General features: G+C 39.6%; 2 protein-coding genes across 2 annotated transcripts in view; both read left to right on the forward strand.

The window, feature by feature from the left end:
* Nucleotides 1-25,006, forward strand: part of LOC134880006 (ribonucleoside-diphosphate reductase large subunit) — a 305,041-nt gene that overhangs the window by 143,664 nt on the left and 136,371 nt on the right. The window lies entirely within an intron of this gene.
* On the forward strand, nucleotides 6,856-9,502 carry gemin7 (gem (nuclear organelle) associated protein 7). The gene is made up of 2 exons (XM_063907856.1): nucleotides 6,856-6,977; nucleotides 8,515-9,502. The coding sequence occupies exons 1-2, from the start codon at nucleotides 6,914-6,916 to the stop codon at nucleotides 8,913-8,915; spliced, it is 465 nt and encodes a 154-aa protein (XP_063763926.1). The 5' UTR covers nucleotides 6,856-6,913; the 3' UTR covers nucleotides 8,916-9,502.

The following is a 25,006-nucleotide window of genomic DNA, read 5'->3' on the forward strand; positions in this document are numbered from 1 at the left end:
TCTGTTTCCGGCTTTGGTCTTGGTTGTGGCCACAATGGAAAATCCTGATTCACACAGGTACAGTGGGGCAAAAAAGTATTTAGTCAGGCACCAATTGTGCAAGTTCTCCCATTTAAAAAGATGAGAGAGGCCTGTAATTTTCATCATAGGTATACCTCAACTATGAGAGACAGAATGAGAAAAGAAAATCCAGAAAATCACATTGTAGGATTTTTAATGAATTTATTTTCAAATGATTGTGGAAAATAAGTATTTGGTCAATAACAAAAGTTCATCTCAATACTTTGTTATATACCCTTTGTTGGCAATGACAGAGGTCAAACGTTTTCTGTAAGTCTTCACAAGGTTTCCACACACTGTTGCTGGTATTTTGGCCCATTCCTCCATGCAGATCTCCTCTAAAGCAGTGATGTTTTGGGGCTGTCGGTGGGCAACACGGACTTTCAACTCCCTCCAAAGATTTTCTATGGGGTTGAGATCTGGAGACTGGCTAGGCCACTCCAGGACCTTGAAATGCTTCTTACGAAGCCACTCCTTTGTTGCCCTGGCGGTGTGTTTGAGATCATTGTCATGCTGAAAGACCCAGCCACACTTCATCTTCAGTGCCCTTGCTGATGGAAGGAGGTTTTCACTCAAAATCTCACGATACATGGCCCCATTCATTCTTTCCTTTACACGGATCAGTCGTCCTGGTCCCTTTGCAGAAAAACAGCCCCAAAGCATGATGTTTCCACCCCCATGCTTCACAGTAGGTATGGTGTTCTTTGGATGCAACTCTGCATTCTTTCTCCTCCAAACACGAGGAGTTGAGTTTTTACCAAAAAGTTCTATTTTGGTTTCATCTAACCATATGACATTCTCCCAATCCTCTTCTGGATCATCCAAATGCCCTCTAGCAAACTTCAGACGGGCCTGGACATGTACTGGCTTAAGCAGGGGGACATGTCTGGAACTGCAGGATTTAAGTCCCTGGCGGCGTAGTGTGTTACTGATGGTAGCCTCTGTTACTTTGGTCCCAGCTCTCTGCAGGTCATTCACTAGGTCCCCCCGTGTGGTTCTGGGATTTTTGCTCACCGTTCTTGTGATCATTTTGACCCCACGGGGTGAGATGTTGCGTGGAGCCCCAGATGGAGGGAGATTAGCAGTGGTCTTGTATGTCTTCCATTTTCTAATAATTGCTCCCACAGTTGATTTCTTCACACCAAGCTGCTTACCTATTGCAGATTCAGTTTTCCCAGCCTGGTGCAGGTCTACAATTTTGTCTCTGGTCTCCTTTGACAGCTCTTTGGTCTTGGCCATAGTGGAGTTTGGAGTATGACTGTTTGAGGTTGTTGACAGGTGTCTTTTATACTGATAACGAGTTCAAAAAGGTGCCATTAATACAGGTAACGAGTGGAGGACAGAGGAGCCTCTTAAAGAAGAAGTTACAGGTCTGTGAGAGCCAGAAATCTTGCTTGTCTCTGCATGCCATGCCCAAATCAAATACAAGTCACAGAGAAGATTAGCGCTAAGCCCCATTCTGTCTCACTTCAAAGCACACACAGACACTTTGAAAATTCAAGCACAGAGCACGAGTTTGGCAATGACATCTTCCAGCGGACACAAAATGATGACGGACTTGCGCTTTCCATAGAAGACAGAATGTTCTTAGAGCTAATGGACAGGGAGATGTTCGTCGACAGCTCAAACAGTTTGTCGGCACCTATCCCATTTCGCCCATCTCGCCAGCGGCTTCCCAACAACAGAGAGCAGGCAATGACACGCTTCAAGTCTCTTAGTCGGACCCTGGAAAGAAAGCCACAGATGCGCGAGCACTTCATCTCATTCATGCAGGGAGTTTTTGACCGATGCCATGCAGAACTGGCTCCGCCTGTAAAGGAAAATGAGGAGGTGTGGTACTTGCCTATGTTTGGTGTATACCACCCTCGTAAACCAGGCCAAATACGCGTTGTTTTTGATTCCAGCGCCCAATACAGAGGTGTTTCATTGAACCAAACATTTCTTACCGGGCCTGACCTGAACAACAGCCTACTAGGTGTGCTAATACGCTTCAGACAGGAAGCAGTTGCGATTACAGCCGACGTGGAACAGATGTTTCATAGCTTTCTCGTCAGAGAAGACCATCGCAACTTCCTCCGATTTCTCTGGCATGCAGACAACGACTTGTCCAAGCCCATGGTGGAATACAGGATGCGAGTCCACGTGTTCGGGAACAGTCCGTCACCTGCTGTCGCAATCTATGGACTCCATCGAGCAGCCCAAGATGGTGCGGTGGAGTTTGGGATGGATGCCAGAGGTTTTGTCGACCGCAACTTTTACGTCGACGATGGCCTAAAGCCGCTACCGACGGTAGCTGAAGCCGTGGATCTGTTGAAAAGGACACAAGGAATGCTTGCAAACTTCAACTTAAGGTTGCACAAAGTTGCATCAAACAACCAGGCAGTGATGAATGCCTTTCCTGCCACAGATCACGCAAAGAACTTTAAAGACCTGGATCTAGAGGCAGACACCCCCACGATCCAGAGAAGTCTAGGACTGAGTTGGGACCTCACGAATGACGTCATTACTTACAGCATATCCATGGAAGACAAGCCCTATACACGCAGAGGCGTATTGTCAACTGTGAACAGTATATTCGACCCACTTGGCATTCTTGCTCCAGTCACTCTGCAAGGCAAGTGTCTGCTTCGTGAACTGACCGCAGACTCTACCGATTGGGACGCTGCCTTACCTGCAGAAAGAGAGGCGGAGTGGACTTCATGGAAAAGCTCTCTGTAAGGTGTCGTGGAGTTCAAGATACCTCGGACATACTGCCCAGCTTCACTTGCCTCAGCACAAAGACTCGAGCTTCATGTCTTTTCCGATGCCTCCACTATAGCTATAGCAGCAGTGGCCTACCTGAAGGTTTTGGACTCTAGTGGCACATGCCACATCAACTTCGTTTTAGGCAAAGCGAAGCTCGCACCGATTGCCGCTCATACAATCCCACGACTGGAGTTAGGAGCAGCAGTCTTGGCAGTTGAGATAGCAGAGTTCATCGTCAGTGAAATGGATGTCACCCTACAAGCCACTGAGTTCTATTCTGGCAGCAAAGTAGTACTGGGGTACATACACAACCAGAAGAGATGCTTCTATGTGTACGTCAGTAATCGTGTACAGAGGATTAGGAGGTCAACCAAGCCGGAGCAGTGGCATTACGTTCAAACCAATCACAATCCCGCTGACCATGGAACAAGATCGCTGCATGTGTCAGAATTGAAACATTCCACATGGATCACCGGTCCTGCTTTCCTTATGCAGCCCAAAGGACAGGCTCCCACATTCGTGGAGACTTTTGACTTAATTGAACCCCATTAAGATACAGAAGTGCGCTCCGACTGCACAGTCTTAAGGACGCAGACACAAGAATCTCATCTCACCTCAAGCCGCTTTGAAAGGTTTTCAACGTGGAGGTCTCTCACTCGCGCCATTGGGCTTCTCATTCACATTGTGGATACTTGCACAGTTCCAGCCGATCAACGGAATGAGTGCCGCGGCTGGCACCACTGCACAAGGCCTCAGGAAAACCTTGCCAAGCCTAGAAAGGTTGTTGTTAAAGCAGTGCAAGAAGACGTCTACGAAGATGAGATTCAGTGCCTATCTTCAGGGAAAGAAGTTCCTCGTGCAAGTGCGTTGAGGAAGCTGGACCCAACACTAGACCCTGAGGGCCTCTTGAGAGTAGGCGGTAGACTTACCCATGCTCTCATGGAGAACGATGAAAGGCACCCTATCATCATACCAGGGAAAAGTCATGTCGCCGTCTTGCTTGTGAGACACTTCCACGAACGTGTCAAACATCAGGGCCGTATGTTCACGGAAGGTTCGATCAGGAGTGCCGGGTACTGGATCATCGGCGCAAAAAGGTGCATCAACAAGGTCATCCGCAAATGCATCACCTGCCAGAAGCTTCGAGGGAAGGCCACTGAGCAGAAGATGGCAGACCTCCCTCCAGATCGCTTAAGCATGGAAGCACCAGGACTTTCTTGAGGCCCATCTCTGAAGTCATCCTCCTCATGTCTTCGGAGCAGTAAATTGGAGTGTTCAGTTATACATAATGTGTTTGATTATGAGTTATTAATAGTGGTATTTAGTAATACCAGACGGGGAGTGTCATGTCTGAGCTAGTAGCCCTATCTTTGTCTGTGTAAACAGCGCCATCTAGTGGCCATTCAAGAGATGTGTTCTGCCCAGGGTTGTCATGGTTCCGCCATTTTGAGTTCAGATTAGTTGGAGAAAACCACACGTCGTGAAAGGAAGACATTTTACTCTGCTTTGTTACCACAAGTTTCTCTTTCCATACTTACCTGTTCTGAATGTCCAAGAAACCATCATCTGTAAGTAATAATGTACTTTATGTTAGTTAGATGGTTAATAGAAAAACGTTTTAGGAAATATTTACTTTAGCTTCATGTAAATGCCTTGACAGGTTAGCTACTGTACATTCATCTTCTCAGTTAGCAGCTACATGCTAGATTTATACATCGAAGTTTGTATTTTGTACATGTTTAAGACATATATTTAGAATTGTATTTCCTGTATTACAGTTTCACAAAGTAAATCTGATTGCTGGATGGAAGTAAAACACTGGAGACTGCACATCTTTGGTTCCGACTTTTATTCAGTATTCAGACCTGTTTAGCTATCTGCTGAGTTGTAAAGTCACTTATAACGGGGGCAGAATACTCATTAAGAGGTGAAGATAAAAAAGGGAGTTGTATTACTGTTGTTCATTGTTGTTATTATTGTTGTTATTGTTGATTTGTCAGATATAAAGATTCTTCTGGTTCTGCATGCCTGCTGAAGCAATTGTCAAATGACTTCACAGATAAGGCTATAGTTTCAATTGCACTTTATTTCAATTTTATTTACAGTTTATTTCATTAAAAAAAATATTCATATTATGTGAATGTATTTATTTTGTCACCTTTTTATTGATTGATTGATTTATATATATATTTGTAATTTTTTTGTTATAAGTCAAATCTAAATATTGGTCCTTTTTTAATTAAAAAGCCTGACTTGATCCTTTAAAAAAATGTCTTGTCCCGGCTTGATATGTGCCAGGAATTATCAGCCTGTTCAGTGGCTTGATGTGTGTGCAGGTTTACATACACATGTCTAATAAAAGTCTTTGTGATGATCCCATTTTTTCATGTCATTTTATTTGACAAGGTTTTTGCTTGTTAAACTGTAAGTGGATTTGGTTTATTATTGAATACAAATCAAACCGTGAGTGAGGTCAATTAAACCTATACAGTGTAAATATTTAATGGGCCCCGGGCCACTTTGTACTATAAAAATTGGGCCTCAAGGTCAAAAAGGTTAAGAACCCCTGCTCTAGAGCAGTTCGGACGAGACATGTTGATGACTGCACAAATCCTTATCAAAACAATCCAAGCAATGTCGTCACTGTCTGTGACGTTCTGTCTCCCTGGCATGCAAATCAGAGAACACGCGGCAACTCGTTACCCTTATCAGATGTGGGCTGAAATCTTAACGTCTACATAAAGGGACTTTATTTTAGAGAGAATGTTCTGCCAAACTAAATATTTGCCTTTACTAAAAGATAGGAATTACTTAGAAATCCTTAACACCTTTAATTTAAAAATGGGAATGCTAGTTTTTTCTGAACAGACAAAACTTAATGCTTTCTGTTTGATTAACTGTACACTGCCAGTTATTTGCATTTTAGATCACTGTCTGGAGGAATTTCTTGCCTCAATTTGTGATGGCATTTCATAAATGGTAGCATCCTCCATATATGGTCACATCTAGGATTTTTCAGGAGTCTCTTGTGGCACTGCTATCCTGTTGGCCACTGTGTGCTCGGAAACAGACTGAGGGTATCAGATACAGACAGACCCAATTAACTTATTCAAAAGGCCAGTGACAGAGAGGATAAAGATCCTGTTCATGGTATAATTCATCTTGAGCAATGTCTTTCACCCACTTCAAGGGTTTTCCCACCAAGATTCCATACAAGGCTCCGCAGGAAGTCAGAACCGCCTGCGACCATCACTGTTTTACTGCTTTCTCAGAGGGTGAGGCACTCTGATGATGATGATGATGTGCAGCTCCATTTTCAACAGCAACAAAGCCACACTTTCAAGCCAACATTTAAAAAATGCATACATTTAACATAGCTACACCTTTACCAGGTTTGATAACAATTCATCAATAATTATAAATATTTATAAATTATATATATTATTCTGAAATGGACCAATCTGCATAAGGAGTACTTTTATATATTTATCTATATTTTGAATATACTTTAAGTAAAAAAATACTCAAAATGTTACTCAAGTAAAAGTACAAACGTATTAGCATCAAATATACTTAAAGTACCAAAAGAAAAAAGGTACTCATTATGCAGGTTGGACCAATTCAGAATCATATATATTATATGTTTTGATTATAATAAATGATGCATTGGAGTGTTATCACAGCTGGTAAAGGTGCAGCTAGTTTTAATGACTTTGTATACAGCAGGGTAGCTTGTGAATTTACTCCAGGCTTAACAAAAGTCTGATTTAAGAGTTTATTATATTTCACATTATTAATCCAATTTGGCAAAGGTTCAAACGGTATTAAATAAATGTAGTGAGGTAAAAGTGAACAATTTACCTCTGAGTTGTAGTGGAGTGAAAGTAAAAAGTAGCATACATGGAAATACTCAAGCAAAGTACAATTATCTCAAAATTGTACTTTAGTACAGTAATTGAATAAAAGTACTTAGTGACTTCCCACATCTGCTAATCTGAGTAGGCATATTCATTTCTTCTGTATCTTCCACTGCTGGCAGTCACCGCCTTTACTCCCTGCTGCACTAGGCGGCGGTAATGCGCCTATAAACTGCTGTGTCATCGGGCCAATGACTCCACCAAAGAAGAAGACGCTGCAGCAACATGCACTGACGCTGCTAAGTGGAGCAAACAGTAAGTCAGTGTAGAGATAAACATTAAGAGGGTTTCGTGAAACCTGTTTTAAATTATTGCTCTGTTTGTTACACACTGGTGTAAGGAAGAAAGTTTGTTTTGTGCTTATGTTGTGTTCAAATGGTGCCCGGTTACATCAGTGTTGTCTTAGCAATAGCAACACGCGCCCATGACGTTGTTTAGTGTTGGTAAAATTATCATCAGAGTTGGAAGAAGTACTCAGATCTTGCACTTAATTAAAAGTAAAAATAGCAGAGAGTAGTCCTACTCTGTTCCAAGTAAAAGTCCTGCATCCAAAATGTTACTCAAGTACAAAAGTATTAGCATCAAAATATAGTTAAAGTACTCATTATGCAGATCAACCCATTTCAGAATCATATATCAGATTTTTTAAATTATAATTATTGATCCATTAATGTGTTTAAGAAAGCTGATAAAGGTGCAGTTAGTTTGAATGGCTTTGTATTCTGCAGGGTAGCTTGTGAATTTACTCCAGGTGTAACTAAAGTCTTTTTTTAAGGGTTGACATCATTAATCCAAATATGCAAAGCAACTAAATACATTAAATTAGTGTAATGGAGTAATAGTACACAATTTACCTCTGAATTGTAGTGGGGTGGAAGTACAAAGTAGAAATCTTCATGTGAAATTACTCAAAATTGTACTTAACTACAGTACTTGAGTAAATGTACTTAGTTACTTTCCGCAACTGGTTGATATACCGTGGTGAAGATAGTTCTAGGTTAGCTATTTATCAGACATTCACTTCTTCTTACTCAGTTTCACATACTGTGAGCAGTCTGAGGAAAGTAAGCTCACATCCGAGTTCTTAGCTTAACAACAGGGCTCAGAATTTATTTTATTAAAAACTCTGCAAAAGTTTCGATATCATGTGACCTATTGACTCTATCAATCAATGCAGAATTGTATTACTACACTGGGTGAGTATGACATACAACTTTTATATTGGATTTTACTTTCTTTTTCCATAAATATAGTTATGAACAGTTAGCAACATTGTCTTGTTTTAAATTATTCCCATGTCATGTAACCCACTGACTCCGTATTAATGCATAATTGTAAAACTCTGGGCAAGTCGGACATACCTCCTTTTCATTGGATTTTATTCCACCTTTCATTGAAAAGCATTGTTGTCTTTCTTAATCAAAACAGGTATGAAGAACTAGCCAAGTGTAGTATCAAGGCTGCATGGATTTGGAGTCACTGTGAAATGAAGTGGAAGGTTTTGAAAAAATATTCATATAAAATTTAAAAAATGACTTGTATTCACTGGGCAGGAATCTTTTCTGCAATTGATTTCAAGGCATCGAAGTACATTAACTGTTCTTAATTGATTAATCAAGTAATGTAAAACAAAACACAATTTTCATCTTCAGTCCATAATTAGCTGTAATTTGCTATAATTAATCTGTGTGAATATATGCCAAATGCGATCTTTAGAAAGAGCTTTGCCTTAATAGCAGGTTTATTGCTCCGCTAGTGTTTATGTATTTTGTTTTTCTTTCATAAATATTAGCAGAAAGATTCAACATGGCAACTCCTGTGTCTGTGCTCCGCCTACCAAAAGGACCCGACCCCAACAGCCGAGGATTTGACCCCAAATCAGCTCGTTTCATCGCTCTCTGTCGAACCTCCATTGCCACTTCCGCTTCGTCAGAGACAAATGCTGAGCAGCTACCGAGAGAGCAGCATGCACGATCTGTGCTGAGAGAGACTTTCCTCCGATGTCTCCTCTCCATGACCAACAAGAAGGTTCATTTTCTCATGCATGAGAGGGTCAAGGTGGAGGCCACGTTTGGGGCGTCTGACATCGACGTGCTGAACTTTCAGGTGTCGGACCTGCACACTCCCATCGGGGTACAGAAAGAGGCACTGATCAGGTGTCAGGATGTGATTTCATTCACTTTTGATTCATGAACACACTTAAGGCTTTTGTTTCCTGTTTAAACAGCACATATAATTTGGTATAAGAGGCACTTGGGAGTCTCATTTGTTGTGAGCTCTAATTCCTTACTGTGAGATGATTAGAAAAATGTTTTATATACATTTGAAGGTTGGGCTGTTCACTGTTGTTTTCAATCCTATTTCGTCCAATCATACTGCTCTGTATGGCTGCTTTTAGAAAATCCAACGCTGATGAGCAGTCTCCCTTTTTCAGCACAAGAGGGAGTCGTATGCATGGGTTTTGGTTACATCAGACCATATCTGACCAAAAGGTTGATAATACTATGATGTATGCTGGTGACTTCTAGTGCTTTCAGGAATAATAATAATAACATCCAGGAAGTGGCTGTCTGTTCTCTGTATGATGGCTGTTGCTTTCATAATGCAGCCATAAAGACCATGAAATCAATCGATCAAACCAATATTTACCTTTGCATCACAAACTCTATTTTTGGGTTATATTCTTTTGGAGACTCAGCAGATCATCAACACTGTTATTTTATTTTGTCATTTATTGATTATTAAGGTAAATTAAACATTGCACAATTACTTTTGAATAATCTCGTTTGTAGTCTTTTTGGAAACATTTTAAAGATACATGGAAAGGTTTATATTTGTTAAAGGTTGATGTTGCTTAAGAAAAATAATGTCTAATTAATGTGTGACCCCCAGACTACCACATCCATCGACACTATTTCATATTTTGAATACTCCCTGATCATTTCCTGAGGATATTGTATCTTCCAGTTTTTTTCTATGCACTTAGAGTAGTAGTTTATCTTTTTGTCGCCAGAATGACTCAGTAAGGTTCACAATAAGAGATGCAATGATTAATTAATCCATACGATTAAATATTACCAAATATTTTGCTAATCAATTGATCACTTTCCAAGTAATAATGCCAGGACAATTTATTTTTATCAATTGTAAGAATGTGCTCTCCTTCCATGTCTTGTAGCAAATTGAATCTCTGAGTTTTTGACTAAACATTTGACAAGGACACCTTGGGCTCTAGGGAATTGTGATGGTACATTCTCACTTTTTTATAATGTTTTATATACCAATAATTGAGAGAATGATCTGTAGTTTAGTTAATGAAGATGGCTATTTAATGCAACCCTTTTCACATTGAAGGCCCTTTAAAAATAAATGTTAATAAAGCTCTTGCTAGACAATTGGTACCAAAGGTAAGACTTTACCTTAAAAGTCCACCTATCCAACATGTAAAAGCGTTTTATAAACATTGGGAATGAAGGATCAACATATGACAGGAGGAATATCTGACAGAAAATGGAAATATAATTAAGAACGCTTGTGGTTATACCTTTTACTATGAAAGAAATAACATATCTTGAGTCAGGAGGGAAGAAGGTCTTGAGATGTTGGAGCCCTGCTGTATCAGTCATGTCATAAGACTTATTTATATACAGTGTGCATCATAACTGCTCAGCTTTCTGCATGTTGGTCTTAAACTGTACTGTGCTCATTGTAAGTTCAAACCAATGAACAATTAGCTAAAAATAAGAAAAGGTGAGCAGAAGGCTGTTGCCCTGATGGAGTCTGACCTTCAGCCGAGGGGAGTTGTGGTCATGCACCAGAGCCAGCAAGTATCTGCCCTTCTCTAGAGCCCCAATGAAAGTCGTTCCTGCGCTCGTGAGTTTTACCTTTATGTTTTCCTCTTTGTGGCTGATTTGGCTGTCTTTGAAGTCATGTTGCATCTCAATGTTTTGTGTGTCTGATGTACATATTCTCTGTATCATTGTATCTCTAGTTTAGTTCTGTTGTAGGGTTCTTTTCCTCTCATTGCTTAAAAGGATTGCAATTCTCTTCAGTCATCTCATGTATCTTGTAGCCATTTTGTCTCTCTTTGTAGTTGTGATGTGTCTATAGTCGTTTTGTATCTCTTATAGTTGTGCCCAATATGCCCATTCAGTAATCCATCAATTAACATGAAAAAATGCATTCATATCTGAATTGGTAAACGCTGAAGAAATTGAAGATTAATTTAGTTGTTTTCAGTTGTTTTCCAAAACATTCATGGAGTGGATTTACCTCAATGAAAGTAACAGGCCCTCAAACATACTGAGGTCTGTGATGGATCAGGCGCACAACAGATCATTCTTCCTGAATGTTTTCTGTAATCTAACACAGCTGACATTGAGCCCAGGCCTGACGGCAGCACAGATATTCATTTCTTAGTCACTTATTTAAATCATTGGTCATAAATACAGAAGAGCAGGATTTATCATTGTTTAGCACTAGCCTCATGGGGAGTGGGAGGAGGCAGCATCAATACTATTTAATCTTCCTAAAAGGTGTATTTTGCTAGTTCCCAATAAGTCATTTTACTTGAGTGCCATTAGGCGGTCGTGCCGTGCCTGTGTTTCTTTCTGTACCTGAATTATCTGACCACTCAGTGGAGACAGTCATCAGTGAGGCAGTGACTCATCCTCCCTCTCTATCTCTCTATCTCTCGCCCTCCCTCATCCAAAATAGGACTTAAACCTCGTATGACGTCATCCAGCCTTGTGATTCAATCAGGAAGGCCTCAAGGACAACCAATGTTAATTTTAAATACACTGGCTTGCGCTCTCAGTTTTCGCTCTCACCTCTGTGATGAGTGTCCAAACATCAGCGGGGACACACTGTACATAAACATGTGCATTTCCATTACTTCTTCTCTTCATTTCTGAGGTGTTCTATTATACTTGTACACTATTTAATTTGCAGGTCATACTGAAGAAAATATGATGACTTGTTGAAAAGAAACTGAACAAATAGTTAAAATGAGTTCAATTTCAACAGTTTAAGTATTTTAGATTGTCATAATTATATTTGAACTCAAGTAAAGGATCTAGACCTTAATAAAACAGCTTAAACAGCTAATCATACATTAGTTTGTAAGTCATTAAAAAAAAAGCAAAAGAGGGCAAGATGTAGGATTTACTTTTTTATTTATATAATGACATTTACAGATTATTTGTAGTGTTGCATGTTTAGAAATGTTATGATCAAATATGATTCAAGTCCAGAACAGTGTGGTCCTAACTCGGTATTTGGTGATGTTGGCCAAATACTGAAATCATGTTGACTAATTTTGTGTTTCTCTTTTAAACATTTGTATATTAACAATTATAAGTACATTTTGTGGATCATTACAACTTGTTTCTGCTGCCCCTTAAGTGGCCATGAAATCCGTTTTGGAAGATTTATCATTGGCCACATGAGTCTGCTAAATGGAAATCTATTTCTGCATGGCTTTGTTAAAAATATATATTGAGCATCTCTGTAAAATGGCAGCCATAGTTTTAAAAATGGATTGTTCATAAGACTTGTCTTTGCTGAAGAGCGGGAGCTAGATTCATGTTCTCTAACTTGTAGCTGTGCACGGGGACACAGTGTCTTAATGTTATCTACTCTTAGTGTTTGTCTTTCCCCTGAAAAGTCTGCTTCTCCCAGATTTCAGTAGAAAAACATTCCTGCCGCTTAGTATGCATGTGTATTTATGTGTGTGTGTCTGTGTCAATTATGATGGTACAAGGAATCTGCCCTGTATAACATCGCTGGCCAACAGGAAGCACATTCCACTCCTTCCTGTTTGTGGCCCTCTCTCACTTCCTAGTAAGTGTCTGATAACTTAGAAAACCACTTAATCACCCTTTGGCAAAAACCCCTGCCAGCATATTGAAATATCTGGACAGTGACCTCACCATTGTGTATTTTTGGTACATTTTATTCGGTACACGATGGAGATGATAATGATTCACGAGATAGCATTCATTAATGAAGTATTCTCAAGTGTTATTATATCAAACTGCACAAGAGGACATTTCATAACAAAAGTCAAACAGTAACGGTGGTTCACTCTTTTTAATGTCACCTTTAAATAACATTTAGTTTTTGCTCATTGTCAATGGCCATGTTTTTGTCAAAAGCATCTCTGGAATTTATTTGTGGTTTGACTAGCAGCAACTCAAGGGATAGCATTATCAGTCAGTTGGTCCCTTATCCCAGACCTCAACAAATATTGGGACGATTACCATGAAATTTAGAAGATACAATTGTAGAACTGTCAAATATTATTTCAAGTAACATCTACTCTATGCGTAGGAGCCTAAATGCAGTTTGTTGATGTTTTGACTTCAATAATTCAGTTCATATTCAAAATGACAGTAATTAATAAATGTGTCATTGAGTTAGAAGGAATAAGAATGAATATTTACAGGTCTAAGTTGTTACAGTTCATATTTACAGTAATGTGTTAAGTTAATTACTTATTCATATTACAAACGTGTGTGGATAATTTACATGCATAATGTCTCATTTATATTACATCTGTAATATTTGGAAATATGTACTCTGATTGTGGCATCTTTTAATTTATTTTTGATACACTCAGAGTAGGTTCCGGGGTTAATCTCGGGTCAGTCAGGAAATGCAAGAGTGGAGCCATACAGTTTTTTGACCTTTCTCACTCTCTCTCTCGATTTTTGGAATAATTTTATAACTTTGTAAAATGACATTCTTTTCTGTGCTTATTTTTCTTGAATTGAAGTAAACGGTTGAATTTACCGAGTTGTCCTGTGGATTTTTTGATGTGGATTACGAAGAGGGAAATTGTTACGAGCGTCAAGCTAAGGCTTCAGCCATTGGAAAGCTACACTATGTATTGGCACAATTGTTATAGACATGCATTGGTCCTTTGTACAATGTCCTAGGGACTTTGGTTTAAAGTCATGATCATTTTAGTGTTGGTTTAATGTGTGTAATACTTTGGTTTGGTATTGAATACCTGCAAGTCCATCCCCACATAACAGTAACAGCATGTTAATAGTGTGGGTGTGGTTCTAGTCTGAAATCACACCCTAGTGCATTAAGTTTTACTTTCCACCATTTTATTTGAATGTCTGAACTCAAAGTGTGAATTTCATGTACTTCCCTCATAAATGTCCACAATGGAAGGAAAACTGCTAACAACCCCCACATAGAAACAAGTAAAACCCTGGTTTCCCACCTTTTCTAAAGGCAGCCCTTGTCCGTGATTGAGTAGACTAACGACCCCAGTGTGTAACATGTTTTAAGGATTCAATCATTAAGTTACTATAAGTAACTTTTAATTACATTTTCTATCCTTATTAGTTTTATTTTAATGATGATACATTGACCCAATAGGCTTATTTTTTGATGATTTCAGTGTTTTCTTCTTCATGGGGCTTGGACATTATTCTGTTAGCTCTTTGGTGGTTGTACTTTTGCAATGCTGGACAAGGTTGTCTAGCAAAGGGAAGGTCTCTGAATAAAGCTCACTGCGCCCTTATGCTATGATTTCATATCCTCAGATATAAGCCATGTAGAATGAAAAGTGAATGAGTTCATTTGGGTTAAAGGCTCTCTTTTAACCATCGTTTTTATCTCTTTATTATGTTAAGACATTCACAATATAATCATTATTATATGAGGAGTAAGTTGTAAAATATAGGAATCAGTTACGACAACAAGAACAAACTCAATGTACATCCTTGCAAACAGTCACTCATGAATGTATTTGTTTAGGTTTGTGACTACAAGGTGATATTTACTGTAAAGTGCTCTCTGGAGGTGTTGTTGAAGCAGCCAGACAGGCAGACTCGAGAGGAATGGCTGAGTCACCGTCAGACTTAGGTTTGTTTGAGTTGCTGCCGTAGGGGAATGTTGGAGGAGCTCCAGCGATTGTGAGGACCAGGCGCTGTGTGGCAGCCTCACTTCCCTGACTCAAGTGGCCCGAAAGATAAAGAGGCTGGCAGGGGAGTAAGCCAAGTAGACCCCACTGAGCAGTGGGCCTCAAACATAAACATGTGTATGTTTAGGGTGAATAGTAATGTGAATGCAACATTATCTTTAGTTTTCTTTTGCTTGAAACTGCAAATTTCAAATTGTTTGAACTTTACTTTAAGGCACAATATGAAGAGTTGTGTCCAAGATGTTGCCACAGCCTCGTAATGAAAGGGGGACACATATGCACAAATCAAGTCTAGACAGGAAGACATATATGAGTAGGTGGGAGGAGAAGGGAAGTGCTAATTAAGAGGAGATTAAAGTTATCTTCATTTATCTATACGTCTGTAGACCTCATCGTGGTCCACTCCCTTCCCCACAGGAGTAAACACAGGAAGATGCTGCTAATTAGTGTCTGAAGCTGTGATGCTGAAGACCCACTGATATCAGTACTGAAGGGGAAAATGGACCGTCTGTGACCATTAAATCTGACCAATCAGAAGTGGCAGAGCTGGCATGTGTGAGTCTTACTGTGGGAAAGTGCAGCAGATGGGCATCATGTGTTTTTCATGTTTGTTTTCAACTGTAGTGATGGTCGGTCCAATGCTTTTTCAGACTGAAATATGCTAACAACTGCTAGATGGATTTCCATTCAACTGTCTGATGGTAACCTGATCTTTCCTGTGGTGCCTCCTGAAGGTTGTGTTTTTCTCTAAATAATATAACTGCATTAACAGTAAATCAGAAATGAGTTACAGACATTCATGTTCACCTCAGGATGAATGGTAATCACTTTTTTGTGAGCCCTTAACTTTCAACATAACGCCATCATCAGTTGAAACTTGGATAGGTTGTTTACCTGTTGTTGGAGCTAAAAATGGCCTTATGCTGTTTTTGTTTATAATGAATATATTATTATTATTATTAAGTCTTGTTATTTAAGTGTGTTAAATTTGTTTCCATGCTTTTATTTTGAAGGCATGTTTGGGCACTGGGTGATTAGGGCACCTGGTGTTATTGTGTATATATTGGAGACAGGTGGTGGTGGTAGGAGCACCAGACGGCAAATACTTTTTTACCAGCCGGATAGATTCAAGCTAACAGGAGAGCCATACGAAAAGCTATAAATAATTAAGATTTGAAACTGTGTTTTTTGTTATTGATACGACAAATAAATGCACAAAGGGTGACTGGTCTGGACTTGGATCATTTTTCCCTACGTAAGATTCACTATCTGGTGCCTCAGCAGCAGTTTAGTTTTAAGTTAATTTTCTTTTATAGATTATAGGATTTTGGCCGCCACACCTGTTAAACTAATAATGTTCTGATTAGCCACTGTTTGTGTGGGCTTTAACTTATACCTGATATATATTATAAAGCACACTCAGCATTGTTTATGCAGTGATTTTGATTCATTAATATCTTTATTTTGCCTTAGAACGCATGTATTCAATATTAACTTGAAGGTTTTCCCCTTACTTTTAGTCTTTGTCATTATTATTATTATGATTATTATTATTATTATTATTATTATTATTTATTGAGACATGCTATTACAGGTGAACCCTTCAAATGCATCATCTTATTTTTATCTTATGACTCAGTGGGTCAGGCTCAATAAATCACAACTTCATATGCTCAATGACCATGCAGAAGTTTTATCATAGAATCACTTCCCACCTCACCTCAAACATTCCTTGACTCACAGGATAAAGGGACAGAGCCTGCTGCTGAAGCGGTTTAAATTTCAGTGCAACAATCCTTTAATTAGACAAAAATAGGAAGTAGTCATGCGGTATTTGAGAAGTGGTTTCCTGTTGAAACCGGCTGCAGGCACCAACCCAGTCCTGACTCCTGCTGTGTGTGCCCACACTCAAAATGGATCATATTTTTTATTATCAGCAATTTCTGTGGGAAAACATGTGCTAGCACTCAGGCCAACAAAAATTCCTTAACAAATGTTTCCATGACCTTAAATGACAACATTGCTTTTAAAGATAGGTGCTTATGGTGTTTGTGAGGGAGGTTGAATGATGGTGTTTGCAAAGGGGAAGAGGGGGGCGGCTGTCTGCTACAGAGCTATTTAATCAGAAGGAAGATCACATACTTGAGAAAGTTTATCTTCCTGTGCTCATTAGTTGAGTTTGTGGGACAGACCTGCAACAGACATAAGGTGTTTCCCACAAAGATAAAGGGGTGTTCCTACAAGGTGAGTCAGTATTCCCTTCTCCTGCTTTTTACTTGTGGCCTATTTGAGCATTTTTATAATGTAATACCACGTTTGCTTGTGTAAAGGATCTAAATACTTTTTCCAGCCTCCCTCATCCTCTCTAAAACTCTGCCTCTCATTTTCTCTCCCCTCTTCCATCTTCTATGTGTCTTTACATCATCTGTTTTCATGTCTGGTTTAGATAAAACACAGCCCACTCACCATAAACAGCTTAAGACACTTAAACTGAGTCATTTCACCTTCTCAGGCTTCCCTCCATCTTGTTTTCGGCCTTCATCAAAATAGCATTTCAACAGTGGCCTCGGAGGCTGAACTAATTGCTTATAATTTCACTTAGACACGCACTCACGTCCAGTGCCTCACTCCTCAGAACTGCAATCTCCATCTCTGCCTTACTTGTTTCCTCCCTTCCTCTCCTCCTCTCTTACTTTTATTCTTCCCCCAAGAGACATGATTTACTTGTGTCAGGGACAAGGACATCTGCCTATTAGCAAGTGCCACTGACGTAGCTATCGTCATCCCCTCCTCCTTAATATCCCCCTTCCTCATCCGCCTTCTTCTCCCGCTCCTCCTCCTCCTGCCTTACTCAAATTGGGGTCACCAACCTCCATCGTGCAGGCTGGTGAATCATCAGTGGGACTCGAGCCGCCCAAGGAGGAGGAACGATGCCCGCCCAGGATACTTCCGTCCTCCTTCCCAAATTACCAGGGTAACCCGACATTGTCTGCTCTCTACTGTCACATCACTCTGTCGCAGAAACAGAGAAATAACAAAATAGAGGGAGAGGTAGAATATGAATGAGGGACCTAATGGTTAAGGGGAGCAGGGACTTGTGAAACATTAAGTATAATGTCTGCATCGTCATATCAAAGCTTACTAATTCCCTCTGCATCAAACAGCCATTGAATTGTTATTAAAAAGTCACCTTATTTGAGGACAGAAACAAGAAAATACCCCCCATTTCGCTATTTTAGGTTACATAGAGTGTAGATTTATGTTAAAAACCCCCTGCACACATGGAGCTGACACCGTAAGACAGAGAAAAGATGCTTAAATAACTCTCACAAACTTTTTTCACAAAGTAATTTCCAGGATTAAAGAGCAACATTTTAAATGGCCGCTTCAACCAAAATCAAAAATAGTACATTTCCTTACATGCCCCTGGTGGCAGCCTAGCATCCTGACAAATTACAAATGTATTGGACAGTTCTGCACCTTTTACCGCCATTGTTCAGTGTGCCTCATATGTAACAAGTCTAAGGTTGTAGAGGTCAGGGTGGTGAAGGGTGTGTAGTTACCTTGCATATTCTCGTGATATCCTCCTAGAAGAAAAACCATCTTGTCCCAATTCAAACGTTATGTTTATGTTCCCCAATTGAACGAAACTAAGGATTGTGTACCTGCGTGCATGCTTGTGTGTTAACAGAGGCAAAAGGTCAGCTTTGGCTTGGTCCAACAGAACGCTGACTTGGCCACAGCTTATTTTCTGATGCTATCTGTGAGAAGGAATCTGAGTAAACAGTGAGGCAGATAACAAGCAGAGCACGTCTTCCTTCTCCTCTTCTGTTCTCCACCACAAACTTCCCAAATCCGTACAGAGAACAAACAACTCTCATCGTCCCTCCATCTCTTTCACTAACCCCCACTGCGAAATCTTTATTCAAAATTTCTTTCAACCAATACACTTCTCTATCTGTTTCTGTCTCAGTCTCTATCTCACTCTTTTTCTCTTTGCCAGAGAATGCGAGACTTGAGTGCCCTTTTCCTGTTGTGTAAAATTACAAGATCTCTGTCCTTAAGCCGGGTCCTGTTCTCGTCGATGAAGATATCAACGGACACAGCTGTTCGTACTGTAGAGACACATCCTGCCAGAGAAAGGAATAGAGGGATGAATACTTTATTCAACCGAAGATGTTCAATATTTTGGCCCAATCACACAGACATTCATGCTGTTGATTGCAACAAAGACATATTCTTCTTATTCAGAGAATCTTGAAATGTGTCTGACCCCCCAGGCTGGTTTCAGGGTCTGAGGAGAGTCTGTGCTGCATGGCGTGACACTGCAGGCCACACCTGGACACATCTGGATCGGGGAGGCCAGCCCTGCTCTGACCCCCAGCACATCTGGAGCTGACACACTCCGAGAGAGCGAGGAGATGCATAAATAACACTCACACATATGTACTGTATATTCTTCATGGGAAATACACAAACGCAGACAGGCATTCACTTCAGCACCAAAGAACAAACATACGGCCTCATGCAGGTGCCCTGTGAAAGTGTAATCAGATGCACGCCGAAAGACAAAATATATGCTGGATCATGTACTTACAGACACACACGTAGACCAGATGCAGCTGGTCCTTCCTCCATGTCATGAGTTGTGAGCCTGAGTTTTTATTTTATGTATGGAAGGAGACTGGTGTTTTATCACACTGTCTCAGAGAGAAATATGAGCAGGTGCTGCAGCTGTTTCAGGGAAATTTAACCTCCGAGAAGAGCCCACTAACAGTGCCGGACAAGATATCCCTCAGGGTCAAACCATAGATTCAAAATCATCTGTGTTGTGGTTATGCTTGAAGAAAACAACTGGTAATCTGGAACCGAACCGATACAGAATGGTGTAAGATAGTAAAATCAGTGTTGTTGCAGTCCCTCATTCTTTGTCGTTTTGTCCCTTTTTTCAATTCCTTTTAGAAGAACGTCAAAAATCCCTTGAGTTGATAGCAGGGCTACTCAGATTATTTTACTATTGATGCACAAGTTTATGTTAACAGGCCCATGATTGGCAACCACAAAGGGAGACATCAAACAAAGCAAAATCTAGTGTGTTTTGGATGTGTGGTTGAAATCATCACCAGGTACCCCTGTCATGTCTTTAGAGATCTCAACCTTGCAAGGACAGCATTTGAACATTTGCTTACTGGAATACGAGCCTTTAATCCATACTCATTTCTCTTTATGTCAAATGTGACAGTGTGCCGCCATCCAACACATATTTATTTCAACTTGAGGGAGGATTGATGTACATTTACTTACCTATTGCTCATCCAAGACAACCACTTTTTTAAAATTAAAATCCCCATACATCTGTCTCCTTTCCTTCATCTCTGTGATTCTTCCTCACAGACCTCACCCTCTTTTACTTTCAACCTCTGCTTTATTTCTAAAGTTATAGTCTGTGTTTAAGTTCAGCTGTAGCTCATCCACTACCTTCACCCAAGCCCGTTTGGCATCTGCTAAATCTCTCCCACTCATCCTCATCCTACTATAAACTGTTTGCATGCAGTGCAACTGGTTGTCATGACGCTGGGCCAGGACGGGGGTCGAGCTGCAGGTGTTCCTGTTTGGGATTGACGGCGCGTAGAGTTCAGCATTTCTTATTTTTAGTCTGGTGGAGTGCTTCACTGCTGGGTGGGTTGAGTGGGCCACTCAGTTGTTTGTTTATTTATTTCAAATAGCCAATCATCCGCGCAGGTTTGTATCAACATGGAGGTCCAGCTTCCTGTTATTACTGACCACACACATGCATATGTACGCATATACAAACCTGTAATATATGTACTGTAATTGTGTGCCGAAATAGAAGCACATACTTGCAGGAATGTGCACAAATTGGTGAACAGATTGAAAGACACATGCTCTGACATCCTCTCCTTACGTGTCTGTTTTCTCACAGTTTCTCCTTTTAGCAGTTTCACTGCAGCTCAATCGTACAGGCAGCTGAATAAATAGGCAGAAATAATACAAAACAAACACAGCTGACCTACAAGTATCCTCAACTGATCAAATTAATGACTAAACTATAACTCCTTCAACACAGGTTAGTGCATTTAAAAAGGTTTTGACAAGCTAAAAATGAGTGGGCTTGAATTTGGAAAATAAAACGATTTAAGATTAATGCTCACAAGAAATAGAAATATTTAAGAAAGCTGTTTTATCAGGACAGCTACAGAATCTGTCACACTTTTCCATATTCATCAATGATCATCTTTAACTGTAAACACCTCTAACATGATGGAGTTTCAGAGGATATTCTTATTCACCTTGACAATCAGTCAGAAAGTCTCTGTGACATTTTATGCGCTTTGCTGTATGATAATAAGGCAGTTTTTATTTATGAACCTAAGTGATGTGTGCTTGTAGACCAAGTCTGTCATTTGCGTCACCTGCCTTATAAAATATACACCGACTATATGAGCAGTCTATCATCTGGTGCAGGGGCTGGAATGCGTTGCTCATTATATTCACATTAAAGTGTAAATTATAATGTGAGCACTGCATTATGATGGAGCTCCATTTAATCCCTTTGTGTTCATAGATCATTCATCTGAATTTTTCATCCGCGTGTTGTAACTTTGGCTAAGACTTTTGATGTTCTGTGAAAACTCCTATTTGACACCAAAATGATCTGTCAAAACTTTACAAACACTACAAGGTTTTTTGGTACATTACCAAGAAGATTGAGTATTGATGCTGGAAATAAACAGTTAGTAGATTATACACTACAAACCAATGCAGATGATGCATATGGTTAAGACTGCATAGGAGCATGCAACGGTGTGTGTGTGTGTGTGTGTGTGTGTGTGTGTGTGTGTGTGTGTGTGTGTGTGTGTGTGTGTGTGTGTGTGTGTGTGTGTGTGTGTGTGTGTGTGTGTGTGTGTGTGTGTGTGTGTGTGTGTGTGTGTGTGTGTGTGTGTGTGTGTGTGTGTGTGAGAGCACTGAATTACTGAATGCATTTGTGCAGCAGTAGTAGTAGCAGTGTGTGAATGTTTGAATGGAAGACTATTCCTTTAGAGAGATAATGAAGACGTACCTCTCTCTGTCTCCCTCACCCTCGCTGTCTCTTTGACACGCACTCACGCACACACACACACACACGCACACACACACCCACGCACACACACACACACACACACACACACACACACACACACACACACACACACACACATACACACACACACACACACACACACACATATGCACACACATACACGTGCACACTTCAATGACCATGTCTTTAGCATCTGCAAACATGATATGACTAAAATGTGCTGTGGAGGAGGAGTGTGACCCTGAAACTTCCTGTTTCCTTTTGCTTTTCATTACCCGTTTTATTTATAAAATGCATATTTAGCTTCCGTTTCCTCTCATATGTTTTTATTGGCTTTTTATAACAAAATTAAGTTGTTGTTGTTTTTAATATAATAAAATGGCAAGAGAGGGGTTATAAAATCTAGCAGCATATGAAATATTCATCAATGTTTTAGCTTAAAAAAAAAGTAGATGTGTCCCTGATTTGTTTGTTTACTAATTATTTACTGCCAACATATTTTTAGGCCATAAGATATTTGATAAACAGATTTTCTTAGTGAGTGGTTAAGTCCCAGATGTTCCTTTTTCCAGTTTGATAAGCATGTTCCCTGTTGTTTTGAAGACGTTTGCTTGACACAGTGTGTAACAGAGAGGGCATTGAAGGCATGGAATGGGAAAGAAACACATACACACACACACACACACACACACACACACACACACACACACACACACACACACACACACACACACACACACATTTATTCCCCACATCTCTCTTTGTAAAAACGGTGACCTCAGGAAAAATGAATGACATTTCATCACTGCAAAAACTCACGTAGTAATTCTTCGGCGCTGTACGAGGAACATCAGACCTTGTTTATGTGACTGTGTCTGTGTATGGTCTGTCAGGTTGTGTGTGTACATTCATGCAGGATGTGTGGCCAGTGGAGTGGACTTCATGTGAACATCTAATGAAATCTCGTCTTTGTCTCCCTCTCCTTTCTCTGCCTCCCTCATTCTGACATCCATTTGTCCTTCCCAGCACGCAACACTAACAAATCATCCTTCTTCTTTTTTTTGCATTGTCATTCCCCTCTAAGGCCACTCAATGTCTAAAAACGACATGGACTTATTTACTGGAAGAATCTAAACAGCATTTTAAACACTTTTCTCATCGTGTCGCTGCGTTCTCATTACTATGAACTCTAGTATTTTGACAGTGCAAATAAATCCGTGTAGTCCCTTACTAATGTCTGAATGGTGTTAACAGTTATTGTGAAACCTTATGTTGTTGAGCCTTGTAAAGTGCCTTATTTTAAAGAGGGTGTTTTTATTTACATTATAATTAGTTTATTAGAAATGATAGCCTCCACTGAGTGCATATCTCTTTGGCCCTGATATGGTGGCCCAGTATGCCCAAACAAAACTACATTAAAAAAAACAACACCACATTCAACAAGACACATGTTTTAAAAAACAAAGCAACATTTACTCAAAACCGAATAGTAGGCACGTGGAGGACCTAAATGACAGTCCTGAAGAAACAGAAATACTTCTATGGCTACAATGAATGTGCACATCAAATATAACCAAAAAAAGAAAACACAGTAACGTCATTAAATCCACACAATCAAGGTAAATATAAGGTCATTGCAAAAATGACTCTCCAGCTCCTCATATTTCCTGGTGAGCCATCGATCACTTTAAGTGTTTGATCATCAATCTTTGCTTATTTTTTTGAGCAGTCAAGCTTTTCTCTCATGACTCACTCTGCTCCGTGACGTTCGCTTCTCAGGAAAATTTGATTTTGGAAAAAGAATGCAGACAAAAAGTCATTAAGCTTCATTGTTTCCATCATTTCCAAAACAAGACTTCACATAATGTTGATGTCGATCAGCTTCACTTCTTCAGTTTCATTCTTAAAACAGTGATGGAATTAATTTATAAGTATTTGTTGTTAATCAATTAATCTAAAAAACAATTAATAAATGCTCACAACAATCAGTTGTACAGTAATGTATAAGATTTATTCATTTGAACTGATTCCTTGACTCAAAGTAAATGTATATTTCATTTCAGAGGGGTTCACATGAAGTGGGGGTTGATTACTTGGAAAAAGAAGTGTGCTGTGAATGTTTTGGAATGTTCTGATACAAACATTTAAGCTGAAGCAGTTTTACACGTGTCTTTTAAGTTCACTAACCTCACAACTTGAAGATGTGAAATATGTCTGATTATTTATTTTAATACATCATTTATGAAAGTAGCAGCTGCATCACATTTCTTCTTTTTGTCACGTTTGCAATTTCCAAATAAATCAATCGTTTGGCACGTTGATATGGATTATGTTGCCCCCTTGCATGCAGTCTGTAAAATATTCACTCTTCGTTTGGCTCATTTCCTTAAACACCTTAAGGAAAGAAAATATATCTGTTTCATTTCTTAGGAGCAAACATATGTTAAAATACTCTGAGAGCTGAATGCCAACTGCAGATTTGGGTGGTAAATCTCTGTGGGGTCAACCCATTGTTGATGTAAAAATATTGACTTGTTCCGCTTTAAGGGAGTGACAAAAACAATGGAATCCAAATATAAATATATAAAACGTGTTTTCTGGAAAAAACGTTTACTCTTTTTCTGCAAATCAAATATGATGACATTTTGGTAAGAGCAGCTGCTGGCAGTAACATTACCACTATTGACATCTATTATTGGCTAAATTTGAACATGTCAGAAATCAATGCTGCCATGAAAAAAAAAAAAAATCTATTTTTGAAACAAATCTTGTCACTTCACATCCTGACGTAGTCTCTCACCAGCAGGCCCTTCTGCATTTATCACCTGCCGTCTATAACCACTCCTCAGTACACACACTGTCCCTAAAGCCAAACAATGCATATACTGCCTACCTTCTAACGAACCTTTAGATGTTTTATCTGTTCAGTCAGTCAGTTATTAATGTACGTCTAACTGTATGAAGCTACAAAAGGAATCACACCCATATAATAATAGCTGACACAATATGAGAAGGTTAGTGTCGACTTGTAGTCATAGATTTTTGCAAACTTGGCACAGTTTCATTGAATGTTGTGCAAAAATACCTGCGATAGTTCGGCCTTTTATTGAGGGATATAAAGAGCTTTATACATTCCTGTATTATCACCTTGAAAGCATTTACTCACCAAACAAAGACACTTCAGTGTGGGTGTGTGTGTGATTACAGCTGTTACTGCTCTTTATGAAGCCAAGTCACCTTTCC

This window comes from Eleginops maclovinus, chromosome 18 (genome assembly GCF_036324505.1).
Source record: "Eleginops maclovinus isolate JMC-PN-2008 ecotype Puerto Natales chromosome 18, JC_Emac_rtc_rv5, whole genome shotgun sequence".
Classification (NCBI taxonomy): domain Eukaryota; kingdom Metazoa; phylum Chordata; class Actinopteri; order Perciformes; family Eleginopidae; genus Eleginops; species Eleginops maclovinus.

Bases quoted from the DNA above. Each gene is read 5' to 3' on its own strand.
- gemin7 (XM_063907856.1), top strand. From the start codon at position 6,914: ATGACTCCACCAAAGAAGAAGACGCTGCAGCAACATGCACTGACGCTG. The intron at 6,978-8,514 runs GTAAGTCAGTGT...CATAAATATTAG, and splicing joins GCTGCTAAGTGGAGCAAACA to CAGAAAGATTCAACATGGCA.